Here is a 17,256-nt window from a genome sequence, read left to right on the forward strand (position 1 = left end):
CATTTTACTTTTCTTTGTGTCCACCTATTCCCTGTCCTCCACTACCAGTTCTAAAAATGGGTAAACTGACAGATAAGAATAAGTTTAGACTTTTAGAACGCAGCAGGGATGTCCACCATCACCACTGCTATTCAACATAGTATTAGAAGTCCTAGCCACAGCAATCAGACAACAAAAAGAAATCAAAGGCATCCAAATCGGCAAAGAAGAAGTCAAACTCTCACTCTGTGCAGGTGATATGATACTTTATGTGGAAAACCCAAAAGACTCCACCCCAAAACTGCTACAACTCATACAGGAATTCAGTAAAGTGGTAGGATATTAAATCAATGCACAGAAATCAGTGGCATTCCTATACACCAACAAGACAGAAGAAAGAGAAATTAAGGAGTTGATCCCATTTACAATTGCACCCAAAACCATAAGATACCTAGGAATAAATCTACCCAAAGAGGCAAAGAATCTGTACTCAGAAAACTATAAAATACTCATGAAAGAAATTGAGGAAGACACAAAGAAATGGAAAAACGTTCCATGCTCATGGATTGGAAGAACAAATATTGTGAAGATGTCAATGCTACCTAGAGCAATCTACACGTTCAATGAAATCCCCATCAAAATACCATCCACTTTTTTCAAAGAAATGGAACAAATATTCCTAGAATTTGTATGGAACCAGAAAAGACCCCAAATAGTCGGAGGAATGTCGAAAAAGAAAAGTAAAGCTGGTGGCATCACAATTCCGGACTTCAAGCTCTATTACAAAGCTGTCATCATCAAGACAGTATGGTACTGGCACAAAAACAGACACATAGATCAATGGAACAGAATCGAGAGCCCAGAAATGCACCCTCAACTCTATGGTCAACTAATCTTCGACAAAGCAGGAAAGAATGTCCAATGGAAAAAAGACAATTTCTTCAACAAATGGTGTTGGGAAAATTGGACAGCCACATGCAGAAGAATGAAACTGGACCATTTCCTTACACCACACACAAAAATAGACTCAAAATGGTTGAAAGACATAAATGTGAGACAGGAGTCCATCAACATCCTAAAGGAGAATACAGGCAGCAACCTCTTCGACCTCAGCCACAGCAACTTCTTCCTAGAAACATCACCAAAGGCAAGGGAAGCAAGGGCAAAAATGAACTATTGGGACCTCATCAAGATAAAAAGCTTTTGTACAGCAAAGGAAACAGTCAACAAAACCAAAAGACAGCTGACAGAATGGGAGAAGATATTTGCAAATGACATATCAGATAAAGGGCTAGTATCCAAAATCTATAAAGAACTTATCAAACTCAACACCCAAAGAACAAATAATCCAATCAAGAAATGGGCAGAAGACGTGAACAGACGTTTCTGCAAGGAAGACATCCAAATGACCAACAGACACATGAAAAAACATCACTCGGCATCCGGCAAATACAAATCAAAATCTCAGAGATACCACCTCACACCAGTCAGAATGGCTAAAATTAACAAGTCAGGAAAAGACAGATGTTGGTGAGGATGCAGAGAAAGGGGAACCCTCCTACACTGTTGGTGGGACTGCAAGCTGGTGCAGCCACTCTGGAAAACAGTATGGAGGTTCCTCAAAAAGTTGAAAATAGAGCTGCCATATGATCCAGCCATTGCACTACTGGTTATTTACCCCAAAGATACAAATGTAGGTATCCAAAGGGGTACATGCACCCCAATGTTTATAGCAGCAATGTCCACAATAGCCAAACTGTGGAAAGAGCCAAGATGTCCATCGACAGATGAATGGATAAAGAAGAGGTGGTATATATACACAATGGAATATTATGCAGCCATCAAAAGGAATGAAATCTTGCTATTTGCAATGACGTGGATGAAACTGGAGGGTGTTATGCTGAGCGAAATAAGTCAATCAGAGAAAGACATGTATCATATGACCTCACTGATATGAGGAATTCTTAATCTCAGGAAACAAACTGAGGGTTGCTGGAGTGGTGGGGGTGGGAGGGATGGGGTGGCTGGGTAATAAACATTGGGGAGTGTGTGTGCTGTGGTGAGCGCTGTGAATTGTGCGAGACTGTCGAATCACAGATCTGTACCTCTGAAACAAATAATACATTATATGTTTAAAAAAAAAGATAGCAGGAGGGGAAGAATGAAGGGGAGGAAATCAGAGGGGGAGATGAACCATGAGAGACTATGGACTCTGAAAACCAAACTGAGGGTTCTAGAGGGGAGAGGTGTGGGAGAATGGGTTAGCCTGGTGATGGGTATTAAAGAGGGCACGTTCTGCATGGAGCACTGGGTGTTACACGCAAACAATGAATCATGGAACACTACATCAAAAACTAATGATGTAATGTATGGTGATTAATATAACATAATAATAAAAAATAAATGAAAAGAATAAGTTTAGACTTTTAGAGTTCATGCAGGTTTATCCTACAGATATCAAACACTTGTTGCAATGGCTAAGAGATATCTCTATTCCAGTTTGAAAGTGTTGAGATTAGAACAGAAGAGCTTGAATATCTTATACAGATATGCTGATTTCAACCACCACCCCCATTCCACAGAAAAGTAGCCAAAAGTCATTTTAACTTTATTTTTTTTTTTTAAGATTTATTTATTTATTTTGAGAGAGTGAGAATGAGAGAGAGAGAGTACATGAGAGCGGGGAGGGTCAGAGGGAGAAGCAGGCCCCTTGCCGAGCAGGGAGCCCGACGCGGGACTCGATCCCGGGACTCCAGGATCATGACCTGAACCGAAGGCAGTTGCTTAACCAACTGAGCCACCCAGGTGCCCCCATTTTAACTTTATTTTTAAAACTAAATATGATTTCAATTTGGAGGTTTGGTCTACTTCTATTTTTGTTGTTTTTTAAATTACTGGAACTTATTTTCTTAGAAAAAAAAATTACATGTGTATTAAAAATATCTCAGAATTCAAGAGGATATGCCAAGGGCAAATGCCAGGAAGAGAATACATACATCATTTCATTCACCCAGAGATAAACTCATCACAGTGGACTCATATTTTGTTTGTATTTTTTCCCCAAATAATTTTATCAAATCATATGTACTATTCAGTGACTTGACCAAAATATTTCTCGTCATACACTAATATACAACAAAGTTGTAAGGGTCTTCTCATATTCAGGCAAAAATGAAATGATGAATTCCACTGCTGGTAGAAAGTGATATGATATGTGTGTGCAACGGGGGAAACCAAGCAGTTTGCTAATGAACCCTTTCTGGGAGCTGACAGTTGGATCTTAAAGGATGTCAATATTTGCCAGGCACAGAAGAGCAGAAAGCATTTCCCAGATAGAAGAAACAGCTAGAAAAACTACTAAAAACTTTGATAGACCGTGTCCTGTTAGAAACAGGGAAAGAGTCCAGTTTGCCTGGTGGGTGTGGTGTGTGAGTGGGTGGGTGGGGGTTCAACAGGAGGTGAGCAGAGGGCATGAGTCTGTTATGAACAGCTTTGTTTGCCAGACCCTGGAGTATGGAATGTGTTCTGTTGACAGTGGGGAACCAGGGACTTTACAAAATCAATTACTTCCTTACATTAAAACAAAGAATACTGAGCGAGCCAACCAAAACCCAGCTTTACTCTTTCCTGAAGGATGGATTTTCTTTTAAATGCAGGTGCTTAAAAACATCTTCGTAGACAAGCCAAATACAGTCCCTATGAACCTTTCTCAGAAAATTCTCATCACCTCTGCAGAAGCTTTTCGAGCACCTTTTGGAGTTCTTTAGCAGTCTGCCTTAATGCACGATGCATTTAGATAACTCCTACAATGGCAAATTCATTCTTTTTTTTTTTTTAAGATTATTTATTTATTTGACAGAGAGAGAGAGTACAAGCAGGGGGAGTGGCAGGCAGAGGGAGAGGGAGAAGCAGGCTCCCTATGGAGCAGGGAGTCCGATGCTGGACTCCGTTCCAGGACCCTGGGATCATGACCAGAGCCAAAGGCAGTTGCTTAACCGACTGAGCCACCCAGGCGCCCCAGCAAATTCATTCTTAAAGAACAACGTGAGTAGATGTTGTTCAGGTCCCTCTCCGCAATAGGAAGGAATGTGTTTGGTTCTGCTAGGTGCCTTTGGGAGGGCTTTGATGATGACAAACGCTTCGGAAGCCAATATTGGCCAGTTTTTTGGTTTGGCCAGTTATTTCTTAACCAGCTCATTTGCACCACCCAGTGGGAAAGTGCTAGAATACAGCTTTGAAGGGTGGCTCTGCGTTGTTCTTCCTCAGGGAAGGATCTGGGAATTCATGGTCTGCTCCCCGTAAACAGTTTTTCTCTTTCATTTGGAGGCGAGAAAGTATTTGCAGTGAGGAAAGCACCAGTCCTGGCTTTTCACAGACTAACTCAGTGACTTTAGATAAGTACCATGTCCTCTATCAAAGTATTCCCGTGTGTGTGTGTGTGTGTGTGTGTGTGTGTGTGTGTGTTTAACTCTTCCATATTTCTAGTGGTTTTAGTATTTACCCAGGGCACCTGTAATTCCAAGTGCCATCCATCTGGGTAATGAAAAAATACCTTCGATATTTTGAAAATCCAGAAATGACTGCAACCGTTTATAATGAATATATGTCAATTAATATCAGTATCATCAGAGTGTATCTTCCTAAGAATGTCTCAGAGGCTTTTAAACCACAAATCACATGGTGTAAGTGGAAAGAGCTGACCTTTGCCTTCAGTTAGACCTGAGTTTAAGTCCCACCCCTGCTACTCACAGTGTGACTTTTAGAAGACACTGTCTGTCTCTGAGCCTGTTTCAGTAAGCACAACCAGTCTCGTTTCACAGGGTTAGTGTAAAAGTTATGGGATGTAATATCTGCAGAGCTTTGAGGGACCCTGGGACTAAGGGAGAGCTGCGCTTTGTTGGGTAGAAGTAACTATTACTGGTCTGGCTCTGCAGCTTCCCTGTTCTCCTCGAGCAAATCCCTTCTGCTCTGAAGCCTGGATTCCTCTGCTGTCAGATGGGGTCACAGTTCCTTCTCATAGAGTTTTACAGATGTGATGATGTAACACCTCTGCCTGCCCCCACCAAGCACCTGGCACCTCATAGGTGCTTCACAAATGCTAGTTCCTTTCTTTCCAAAAGTATTAACCCATTGCGAATAGTGACAGAATTAGTTATAAGGCCAAATTGTGTTCAGCCTGTGATCTCCCCACTGCCAGTTGTCTCTCTTGGTAACTCAGATCACACACGTGCACATTTGCTTTCCCACCTTACTTTCCCCATCTTTGTCATCAAAGGTTAACCAAAAGCACAAGAACTTTTGGAAGCTTATCAAAGGGACAGCAAATTCATTTTACGATTGTCATCATGTCTTTCCAGTCCTCACACTGGTTGCATGGGTCCATATTTGGGCAGTTGTGCATTTACCTGTCTCCCTACCCCCATGCCCTCCCGGCCTGGCCTCTCTACTCCAGCCACAGCAACACCAGACCACGGAGGGCTCCACCTCGGCCACTCTTCCCCCCCACCCCGGCTATCTAGTCCCCTTCTCCCCGCCTCATCATCAGGGTCCTCCTTTAAATTTTGGGGTCCGTCTAAGTGGATACATTATCAGGGAAGTCTTTTCAAGCCCTTTCTTGCTCTGGCATGAAATGATTATTGCCATGTGTTTGCTTTTGAGGAGGAGGAATTAATGTGTATTAAGTCCAGGCATATCTTAATACTTTTAACCTTCCCGGTCACCTTCTCAGGTCATCTCACAGTTCCATTTTACAGATGAGGAGACTGAGGGCCCGTTCATTGCTTCATTAAACAAACATCTGTTGAATATCAGTTGCCAGGCACTAGGAATAGAGCAGACACAGCCCCTTCCTTTGTGGGTATTATAGGATCTGACATGGGAGGAATCTGGGAGGCAGGAATGAAAGAAATAATAGGCTATTCTAGTTGTGAAGAAGGGTCCTGTGAAAGGCAGGAAAGAGGGATATGCCCTATGTCAGAGTTAGGGAGGGGATCCCTAAAGAAAAGGCATGTCTGCTAAGACCCAAAGACTCAAGGCGGTCACACAGATAGATAGTGAGGGCAGAAGTGGGCTCTAACTGTGGCCAGAATTTGGAGCTACCATGCCTCATGGTCTCCCTTCCTCCAAATATTTGCATTTGTGTCCTTGTCTTTTAGTGTGTGATCTACATTTCTTTCTCTCTGATGGAGTGTAGCTCCTTACAAACAGCAACCTTATCTCCCAGGTACCTGGTACATAGGACAAGTCACAAGCAGAAGGAAGTGGTCAGTTCGTGTTTCACTATATGTACCTGTATGTGATTGCCTGTGCTTAATAATATTATAAGGATGGAAAAGTGCCTAGAATATGCCGTGTATATTCTGTCATTTCTTTAACCAACGCCTTGGTATGGTTTTCTAATAGAGTCTCCGAGCACCTGGGCGCTCCTGTTCTCAAACTCCTTTTACTCCCATGTTTTCTGTTCTCTAGGCTGGGGTGATCCGGGGTGAGCATGTGAGAGAGGGGGCAGCTACCATCAGCTCCGCAGGAGGTGGGACTTGAAAGCAGCTCATTCATCTACATCAAGTGCTGTTAAGCGTGTCCTCCCAGATGCTGCATGGCACAGGGCTCCTTCCAGCCTGCTCTCCAGGCCGTTCTTGGAGCTGAAAGTGGAGTGGGCGTCCTGTGCCGGGCACTGTGTTGGGGCGGGGGAGGCAGATGAGTGCACATATGGTGAGCCCATGAGTGTTTCTTTTCTTGACATGTGGTAGCCGTCCATCCAGTAGGGCCTGCAGACATGCCCTCGGTCCATGCGCGCATGCACACACACACATGCAGACGTACAAACCAGCTCACTGTAAGCAGGACTCCAGGCCAGCACTGGTGGAAGAAGTGGCAAACTCCACAGTGGTGGGGGCAGGAGCGGCAGAAGGCCTTCCAGGCACCTTGCAAGTCATCTTGCCTGAGCTGGGAAAAGGAATGGCAATTAGTTAAGTTCAGGAGGGCAGGATATGGGAGGAGCAGGCCACAGGCAAGGGCCTCACCTCTGTAGCAGTCTGGAGAAAGAGAAAAGATGGTACATTTGGGATCTGCAAATGCTCACAGGAGCCAGGTAGGTGATGGAGTTGAGGGAAAGGCCAGGTGGGAGCATGTCAGACACATTGGTATATTCTTCATGCCCATTCAGAAAAGTCCTCCCTCCCACTTCCTTTGCCTTATACCCACTTAGGCTGTCCTTCATTTTTCCATCTTTGAAACGTAGATAAAAAGAAACTATTCTCTTCTATAAGAAAAATAGCAGTCTAAATCCAATGACCATATCAATCAGTAAGTGATAGTTGGCTCCTGCTGGGGAGACAACTGGGAGTAATGGGGGCTGGGGCCAACTGGAGAGCACATTCTCCATCTGAAGAGGACAGCTGTTCTTCAACTCCGGCTGTCCAGTGGCTCCAACTCTTGCGATTTTTCCAAAAAAGCAGACAACCTGGAGTTTCGGCAAGTTAGCCAAGTTTTTTGGGGTGGATGTTGTTGTTGTTGTTTTTAACATTGCTTGATCAAAACAAAAAAACAAACAAACAAAAAAAAACAGACCTGCAGACCAAATGGAACACATTTGCATGCTGAGCCTTATCCATGGACCGTGCTTGCAATTCCTTGGTCAAAGGCTCCAGAGGTTCTGAGGGTATTTTTAGAATCCTTCAGCAAGTCATTGCTTCTAGTTACTCCTAACCATCCTTCTCTCCCTGCTTTCCAGAAAGAGATGACGAGCAGGATGTGTCACTGACGCCCCACCTTATCTTTGGAAGACAGAGGAAAGCTCTTTGCTCCTGGAGTGCTGCGCAGGGAGACCTCCCTGGCTGACACGGCACACCTACTTCCAGGAGCAGGAGAGGTGGAGACAACGGTGATTCCTGAGAGACGTTCCCCACTCACCCCGTGTGCTCTTAACCCTCTGAGTGCTGCTAGCCACGACCTGTGGACCTGTCCGACCACAGCGTGCAAGAAGGACTGCCCCCTGGCCCCTTCTGGCTCTGAGTCACCCCAAGGAAGCCTCTGCACTTCCATGCATGTCGCAGCTCTGCCTGTGACCTGCCGCCTGAGCTTTACTGGAATTCAGGTTTTGAGACTGAGACACTCGTACTTTTCCACTTCTGTCTTGTCAACTGGCCGACTTTTCTGTCACGTGTTTTCTAAGTACCGGGTGAATTTTGGAACTCTAGATGAGCAGCGAGCTTTTCTATAACAAGCCTTCCTTTCAGACCTCTCGCCCTGATCTGATTCTGTGGTTTAACTTCACGCAGGGCGGTGTAGCCACAAGAGATCTGAGACCCACCCCGCAGCCTCAACACGTTTTTCCCTGAGAGGCAGGTTTTTTTCAGGGACCACTCCATGACCCCAAACAAACCTTAACTACAGGGAGGAGACCGGTCGCGAGCAGAAAGCTGACGAATTACCAGTTAACTCCAAACAGAATGTGGTTTGTTTGTTTGTTTGTTTTTTTACAACCACACCATTTCTTGTCTCTTCTATTCAAGATATTTTCTTCCTGTTTCCCAGAAGAGAGGAAGAAAAAGAAACTGTAAACGACCAAGAATGATCAGCCGAACCCCTGAGCCAGATTAGTACAACGTTTTTCTTGACCAAAGGGGAGGGAGTTGTGGCTGTCTCCACATAATACTAAAATTTCAGTGGAAAAAAAAAAAAAAACAGAAGTGCAATTGGTTATTTGGTGCACATAACTCAGCCAGCTGGCTCATTGGCTCGTAGCCTTCCCAGCTGGCCCTCTGAGCGCCTTCGTCCAGCCCGTTTTCTCTCTTCCTTTACACGCCCTGCCCCCCCCCCACCCCAGCCGGATTGTGCTAAGGCACAAATTAATTTCTGCCCCTATGATTGTGCCACCGTTGCCAAGGTAACAGTGGAACTGGAGCTAACTTTCTTCTTCCATTCCTTCCCGGTTTTCCCATTCCAGTCAACAAAATAGCACAGCCTGTGCTACATCCTGCCTTTTGAAACCGAAGTGAGTCTTAGTTGCAGAAACGTTGCCTTCTCTGCTTCATCCACAAACCTGGTGGTGGTCCCGAGAGCCTGTAACGAAGGGGTGATGATACTCCCAGTGATCCTTTGAATTTGACAAAGTAGCAATTGGTGGAGGGAAGTAGATAAGAATGTATTAGTGTATTTTAATGTAACAACGATTAAAGAATAACTAAACAACCCTGATCTCGTTTCATTATATTTAATGCGTTAAAGCCATCCGTGGCTGCCACAAGAGCCTAGAGAACGTGAAATCTTTCTTTGTCCAAAGAAAGGGCTGACTGGCTGGGCGCTGTGGCATCCTGCCCTGACCCGGTAAAGCCACCTTTGCTTCCCGTCTTGTCCAAGTTGTCTCATGGAATCCAAATGCTGCTACCTCTTTCCACCGTGTTGTGCTCTGGTCACCAACAAACATACCCTCTCCCCTTTTTTTGGCTTCCTAAGTAACTCTGAGAGAAAAAGATAGGCAAAGATTCTTCTCAGCATCATTTTGGGCTGAAAGAATATCTGACTGTCCTAAGGATCTAGAGAAAAAGAAATAAGACCCCCTCTTCCCAACCTATGCAATACGCAGTAAGTACTGCATGGGGATGTCAAGCAGAGGGACAGAGAGATGACAGCGTGGAGCCCATGCCCTGGGAGGAACTCTGAAATTCTGACGCCATGGAAAAACCACAGGATTTTTGCATTAAGTTGACCACGTTCCTGCATGTCAGTGATGCCTAATCAAGCAGGATGCTGGACTCTGAAGACATTTGTTATTAATTCTTTTTAAGGTTCTTTTCTGTTGACTGTGCATATGAAATTCCCATTCAATTTAAAAGACCAAATATTTTTTAAGCTTCTTGGCACAATTTCCTCCTGGTTATATTTCTAATTGCATTCATCAACTCTTCTAGGATCAGTGCCGGCAAACTACTCTTATTTTTTAATTAGAGTATTCCTATTCCGCAGAACTTTGTTTGGCAAATTCTAAAGAAATTTTACAGGTAATTATTATTACCTGTAATATTACAGGTAATTTTTTTTATTATTACAGGTAATTTTTATCTCTTTGACCTGACGACATCCTAAGTACCTCTCATTGCAAAGAGGGGCAATCTCAGCTCTTTGGCAATGGCTCAGGCACCTCCAGCTCTCTGGGTCTGAGCCTCACCTCCTGCTTCCTCCTTCATTTCCCACTATTTTTTTTTAAGTTGGGTAATACATGTATCCACTATCTTTTTTATTTCAAGACATTTCAAAGTGGAAATTTCAAAAAGAAAAGATTACAGTGAACATCCACGTCCCCTTCACTTACGTGCATCAATTGTTAACATTTTTTTAATTGTTGACTTTTCCCATATATTTTCTCTCTTTCTCTGTAAATATACATTCTTATTGCTGAACCATTTCAAAATACGTTGCAGACATCATAAAACTTTAAAATACTTTCTCAATTGCCCCCAAAATGTTTATAGCTTTTTGTTGTGGTTGTTTATCCAGGATCCAATTAGGAATCACACATGGCATTTGCTGTCATTCTCTTTAGTTATAAATGGGCTAGAGTTCTCCTGTTAGGTATGTGTTTGGTGTGGTGGTGGTGGTGATGGGGTGTGTGTGTGTGTGTGTGTGTGTGTGTGTGTGATGACACTGACGTTATTAAGGATTTCAGGCTCATTTTCTATAGAATGTTCCACAATCTGGATTTTTTTTTCTGATTGTTTCCTCTTTATTAGACTCAAACATATTTTTTAAGGAAAAATACTACGTAAGTGATGTTTCCTTCCTATTGCATTTATCAGAAAGCATATAATGTCTAGTTGTCTCTTTTCATGATATGAAGCTTGACCAGTGGGTTCAGGTGTTGTCGGCCTGATCCATTCATTGTAAAGGTAAATAATTCATTAGGAAGCTCTGAAATTCAGCATGCACACATATTATAGAGTTTGAGGCTATGCAAATGTGTGTTCTTTTCTTAATACTCTCAAAGAGGTGCAGAGTCTCCAAAAGATTATTACCATTGCAGTTAAATGATAGAGCAATGATAAAGGATTCATAACTTCCCATTTAACAGAAGGAAGGGGAAGGAGGAAGGGGGCACTACATTAGTATGCTGGCTAATGAGAATTTGTATGGTCCCTGTAGCCAGAGTTGAAATATGTATAATTTTTTTTTTGCTCCCATCCTTAATGACTTCCTGTTCAGACCCATGGTTTATTTTAGAGAGCATGTATTCTCATTGAAGTTGATTGTTCAAGGGTGCAAAAATTGTGGGTTTTTTTTTTTTTTTTTTTTGGTGGGGGGAGGAATCTTAGATATTACAGTGGGTTGTGGCCCTTTAAAGGGCCATAGTAGGTATAAAGTTTCTATGTGGTATTAAAATTTCAGGAGGATGATTAAGAATAAAATATCTTAAAGGGCTCCTTAGGAGGATGATAATAGAAAAAAAAAAGGTTGAGAAATACTCAACTAGAGTCAGATTCTGCTTCTTAGGTGTTAATTCTCTCTTCCTGGGGTGTTTTATCATTTCTGAGGACTAGGATGAGTGGAAGCAACTTCGAGAGATTTCTTAATCCATTCCTTCTACCCTCCCAAACCAAATCAGTGACATTCCCAGTGAAAACCCCATTCTCCTCTTGAAGACCTCAGGCATAGACATTCCACAACATCCTTTGGTATACCTCACTGAACACTTCACAACATCTGAAATCCTCCCATTTAACCTGAGCCAAATCTTTGGGTTTCAGCACACCTTTCCCAGTGTCTCACATTAAGAGAGACCCAGGGATCATCTAGGATAAGAAGAAGCATAATAAATGAGAGCCTTATTTGCATGTCTGTTAAGTATTTGAAGACTGTTAGCAAATGGCCTTCAGCCTCCTTTCCCTTCCGCTCTCCCGAGGGCAGAATTCTCTTGGAAGACTTGTTGCCCCGTTGCTAACATTTCTGCACCTCCATTTGAACCCTTCCCCAGGCTTTCCATGTCACTGTGCATTACGGATGTAACCAACAGTGAATGTGTAAGAAATTACCGCACGCTTTCTCCAAACTTTATTGTGGCTTTGGTAAGTCCTGACTTGCTTTATAAATTTTCTTTTCTATTTGTCCACATTAAATCCATATCTATATTATATTCAAGCATTTTGGTTTCTCTTCCTGAGTTGCCTTCATTTCTACCTTTAATAGGCCTCATCAGATCATGCTGTTTTGTTTTAATCCCTTCTTTAATTGGCAAAGTGTTAAGAGACTTGGATGGAGCGCCTCTCATCTTTTTGTGGTGATGTAGGCCAAGTCGTCATCTGGTCATTGATAGAAGCACATCATTCCCTCTGGTCTCTGACCTTCCATCACTTCCACACCCCATGGGTATCACACTGTGAGTCAAAGAAATATGGGACAAGTAGAGCCATGTCTTCAAGAAATGTGTATAGAGGCAAAAATCACAAGAAGGAGTCAGATGTGTCTTTTGGATAATACTGTTGTCATTTGTGTTTGGATCATTTGGGTCCTTAAAATAGTTGATTCTCTCCTAGAATTAGCCAAACAAAGTGTTTTGGAAATAGAAGGTTTTTTTCCCCCTGCTTTAAAAAGTATGTCAACAGCCAAACACTTTTAACAGGTTGTTTCCTCTGGGAAGTTATTAATTCTGGGTAGGAATTTTTTGATGAATAAATAAGGATTTTTGTAACTTTTAGAGGGGAGAGTCCATTTCTAATCTGACATTTAAGCTGTGTTACTAGTTTTTAGTGTTCTAATTTTAAGATTTTCCTGTATCTTTTCTAATTGCATCAGAAAAAAAGATGTTTACTATATTTTAGTTCCATCTGTGATTAAATTAAAGGTTTGACTATAAGAACAAACTAATACAATTACATCAATTAGAAAAGCAAGAGGAAATGAAAGGATATTTATGAAATCGGTTCATGTGAGCTTAGGAATTCAAATGTCACAAATAAAAGACACATAACCATCACCTGTTCTGTCTTTTTTGTGTGTGCTCAATTAATTTCTTTCACAGTTACGTTTTTCATCTTGCAGTGGTCTTGGAGCAGGTAAATGAAAAGAAAACGGTTAATTCTACAAAAAATAATTCAAAACGTGTTTGAGAACACACATGTGTATATTTGTATTCTAACAGAAATTCCTTTACACTTTTCAGATTTTCCCAGGAGGGTACGTCATGCATATAGTTTAGCCGCTTCACACATGAATGTGGTGCATATTTTTTCTTGCAGTAGGATTTAATACTAAATTTGATGACAACCTCGCGTGTAAATATAATAAATCTTGACTAGAGAAATAGCTCATCAATCGGAGTAAATCAACCTGAGTTTTAACCTCAGGTTTGCCCCTGCCTTCCTTGTGAGACCCTGAGTAGTATGTTTAATTGTTTTGTGCCTCAGATTTCTGAACTTCAACTGCTTATAGATTTGTTCCTATATGACTTATAATTATTTTTGCCAAATAATATGAAAGTATTAACATATCTGGAAAACAAATATATACATTCTATATATTTATATGTTATTAGTACATTTCTAGCCACTTTAGAGTAATTGTGATTCCAATAACAGCCACTGTTGCTAATAGCAACAATCGAATACTCTCTCTGACAAAAGCTATTTGTGATGAGGTGATTTCTAGACAGAGGGCGGTGAGGAATGAGGCTTCTGGAACCCCAGCACAAATATAAAGGGTCCCTCTACTTCTCGGTTCCACCGTCTGAAATGTACACAGAGATGTGACAGAGAGGCAGACTATGGACGGAATGTGGCCTGCAGGCACGTTTTGTTAGACTGACACAGTTTTTCTTCTTTTTAACTAGCTGCCAACATTTAAAAATTGAGAAATCTGATGCCTAAAAATCAGAATTTCTGGCTCCTCTTCCAAAATCAGAAGATCTGGCAACAGCGGCTTTTGTTTTCATGTGGCAGGAATTGGCTGAGAAGTGGCGGACCCATTTAGATGGAGCATGTTCTCTCCAATTTACCAATGTCCTCATCACTCCCTACTGCGTCCCAGACACGTGGCTGTCAGTTACCATTGTCCTCTGAGGCTGGTAGGTTTCCCTCACTCCCTCCCATTTCCTGCCACTCCCCTAAAGGCATTTCAGGTGGCAGCCCATGCTACACAGTGTCTAGAGACGCCTTTAATTTTCAGGTTGATCCCTATACATATTGACTACCTGCTATATTACGTTGTTCTTTCTAGTAGCCTACATTGTATTCCTGATAATAAATAGTAAACTGTTTTAGAAGATAATAAATTCAGATCCGATGCCTTCAGTCCCTCCACCCAATAGCAGCAAAAATTGATACTCCCGTGGACATTAAGCTGATCACTACATCTATCCAATCTTTCAATTATTTTAAATTCTTAAACTTCAACTCTGCTTCCAGGCAAACTTCAATGCTACATTGACCAAAATGATAAAAAGTCACTGAAAAGCAGTAGTAGTGTCATTTATAACAATTATATCTTTTATCCTATTTTTCTACTTTTTCTTTGTGAAGTAGATTACAGCAGAACACAGTGTGTTAATAGAAACTTCTCATTGTTTTAATGCAGCATTCCTCATCTGAGTTTTCGTGAACACAAAACCAAGCACAAATTCCCAGTACTTAATAGATTAAAAACTAAATGAGGAAATCCGGTTCAATCTAAATAAACCTTGATTGAGTTTATAACTGTATGATTGCGCACTAGATGAAGCTGAATATCTGCTCCAGAGGAAATCCTATCATACAATTGAGACATGATCTCACATAGTATCAGATCAGCAAAGAGAGTCTAAGCATTTTCAAGAACTATGTAGAACACAGGGGGAAAGGTATCAATAGAATCCTCTGTTTATTAACTCAGAAACAATGTTACAAGTCACTATGCTCTGACTACCTATATAGGTCTCTACGATGATGTATATGATATTGCTAAAAACTGCATGTGGACGGAACCACAAGAGGCAGCAGCATTCAGAAAATTCATGAACTGTGACTTGTTGATTTATCTAAGGGTTAATTATTTTACCTAGGGTTTGTCTTATCAGAAATCTAATCACATGAGGGTACAACAGAGATACTTGACCCATGTGAGTCTGTGGTTAAGACAAAATCTTGGTAAAGATGTGGAGGCCTTTTAGACCGGATCAAGTCTAGTGGGAAAAGTTCACATTGGCTGGAAGTGAAGAACTGGGCTGCCTACCCCTGCCCTGTCGGTGGATGAGAACCTAGCCCCCTCTCTGCTCAAAACCCTACAATGCCCTCCTTTGCACTCTGCTTAAAAGCTTCAGCTCCCCCTTTCTCCCTCCACTCCTGGACCCCGGGCCTCCCACCTGGACTTGCACATGCTGGGCACACTCACACTCATGGCGTCTGTCCGGGTGTTCCCCTGGCTGGATGCTCTTCCCCCACATAGGCTCACGGCCAATTCCTTCTCCCCCTTCAAGTTCTAGCTGGAGCATCACCTTCTCATTGAGGCCCCTGCCGATCACACCTGCCCCCCAGGCTCCCCAGGATTCCTGAGCTCCCTTTCTCTGCTCAAATATTCCTTCTCCTGTAGTGTTTATATAAATCATATATATATACACAATATATAAATATATATACATTATATAATTTATATTATATGGTATTTATTATGTTTATTATTGTTTCTTGTCTGTCTCCCACCCCACTAGAATATAAATTTCACGTCAGGGATCTCTATCTCTGTCACCTAGAAGAGAGTGTCTGGCACACAGTAGATACTTAATGTACCTGTGATAAGTGAATGAATGAATGAATGAATGGAATTACATGGCAGATAGGTGTCTAATTTAAGGTCCGCTATCAAAGAGAAATAAATTAAAAGCAATATATAATAATATTAAGTTGATGATATACCAGAAAGTGTACATTTATTAAGTGTATACTATAGACTAAGTATACTCTAAGCATTATACATGGATAATCTTACTCAATGCCCTGTGAGGTTGGCTATCCATATTTATCTCTACAATCAAGGTTACCCAAGTAATTTGCCCAAAGTTACAAGTAAGGTGATGGAGCTAGGATTTAATCCCCCCTCAGGTGTGCTCCAGAGCCCTCACTCTTAGCCACAGGAGACACCTTCACCCTCTAGGCATTGAGGTCTTCTTCAGATTATCTTCACCTCTATGGACACATGCTCTGTGTGGTGGAGCAATTCAGCTTTCAGTTTCTTTTTGGTCATTTGTCAGTGTGACTGCATTAGTGCTTCTATGACCAGTCCAACTGAGATCATCAAGTAGTTCTATTCACAAGATGTGCAGCATTCACAAACACAAAGTGGACCCAGAGTCTGACATGAAGTGGGACAATGGATCTAACAGGGAGACACCAAGAAGGTCAGAATGGCTAGTCCACAAAGTGTTGAGTGGTGTGAGGGTAAGACCAGAGGCCAGGATGGGGTCTGTGAGTGGGCAGGAGATAGGAAGACCATCTATGAGTCCAGGAGGAATCACAGTGGGAGGAAGGTGTTCAATGATCAATTAAAACAGTACCTAAGAAATTTCTAGGTTTTGCTCCCTGCTATGAGATGGAAAAAAAAAAGCATACATTTCCCTCATCCTTAGGGGAAAACTAGCAGACTTTTAAGAATTAATAAACACCCGGGGCGCCTGGGTGGCTCAGTTGGTTAAGCGACTGCCTTCGGCTCAGGTCATGATCCTGGAGTCCCGGGATCGAGTCCTGCATCGAGCTCCCTGCTCAGCAGGGAGTCTGCTTCTCCCTCCGACCCTCTTCCCTCTTGTGCTTTCTATCTCTCATTCTCTCTCTCTCTCAAATAAATAAATAAAATCTTAAAAAAAAATTAATAAACACCCAAAACAGATCTTAGCTTTGACCATAAGAAGTTTGCAGAACTGAAAAAAAATTTTTTTAATTAAAAAATTCTAAAATTAAATAAAAAAATAAAAAATTAATTTAAAAATAAAAGAAGTTTGCAGAACTATCACAGTTAATTTTTGCTGATTTTCTTTCTCTACTAAAGAAATTAAATGGCATTAATTCTTCAGCTCTAATGTAAAATATATGGTTATGTGAACAATTAAGAAATATGTAACCAAGAGGCTAGAGAGCACTACATGGCTGTGAGATTTCTTAATGCACATATTCCATGGACTAATTGAGAAATGAATAGGAATCACATTACATTTGAAAAGCAGCATCCATTCCATTCCACCTCACTCCTTTGAGGTCATCAGGAGTTATGCAGACTGTAAATGTTCTTTAGTTCCTGGTTCCACTGGGAGATCTTTACTATGTC

At 41.8% G+C, this 17,256-nt stretch overlaps 1 protein-coding gene across 4 annotated transcripts in view; it reads left to right on the forward strand.

Annotated features, from left to right (window-relative positions):
* The window catches only part of MOB3B (MOB kinase activator 3B), a 187,774-nt gene extending 178,597 nt beyond the window's left edge, over positions 1–9,177 (forward strand). For all 4 annotated transcript variants that reach the window (XM_073881473.1, XM_025852867.2, XM_073881475.1 and 1 more), the window contains one exon: positions 7,712–9,177. In XM_073881473.1, the coding sequence (XP_073737574.1) occupies positions 7,712–7,741 (30 nt within the window). In that variant the 3' untranslated portion in view covers positions 7,742–9,177. The remainder of the gene's footprint in view (positions 1–7,711) is intronic.
* The last annotated feature ends 8,079 nt before the right edge of the window (positions 9,178–17,256 follow it).

This window comes from Callorhinus ursinus, unplaced genomic scaffold (genome assembly GCF_003265705.2).
Source record: "Callorhinus ursinus isolate GAN/ISIS: 27379988/994484 unplaced genomic scaffold, GSC_fseal_2.0 scaffold42, whole genome shotgun sequence".
In the NCBI taxonomy this organism is placed as follows: Eukaryota; Metazoa; Chordata; class Mammalia; order Carnivora; family Otariidae; genus Callorhinus; species Callorhinus ursinus.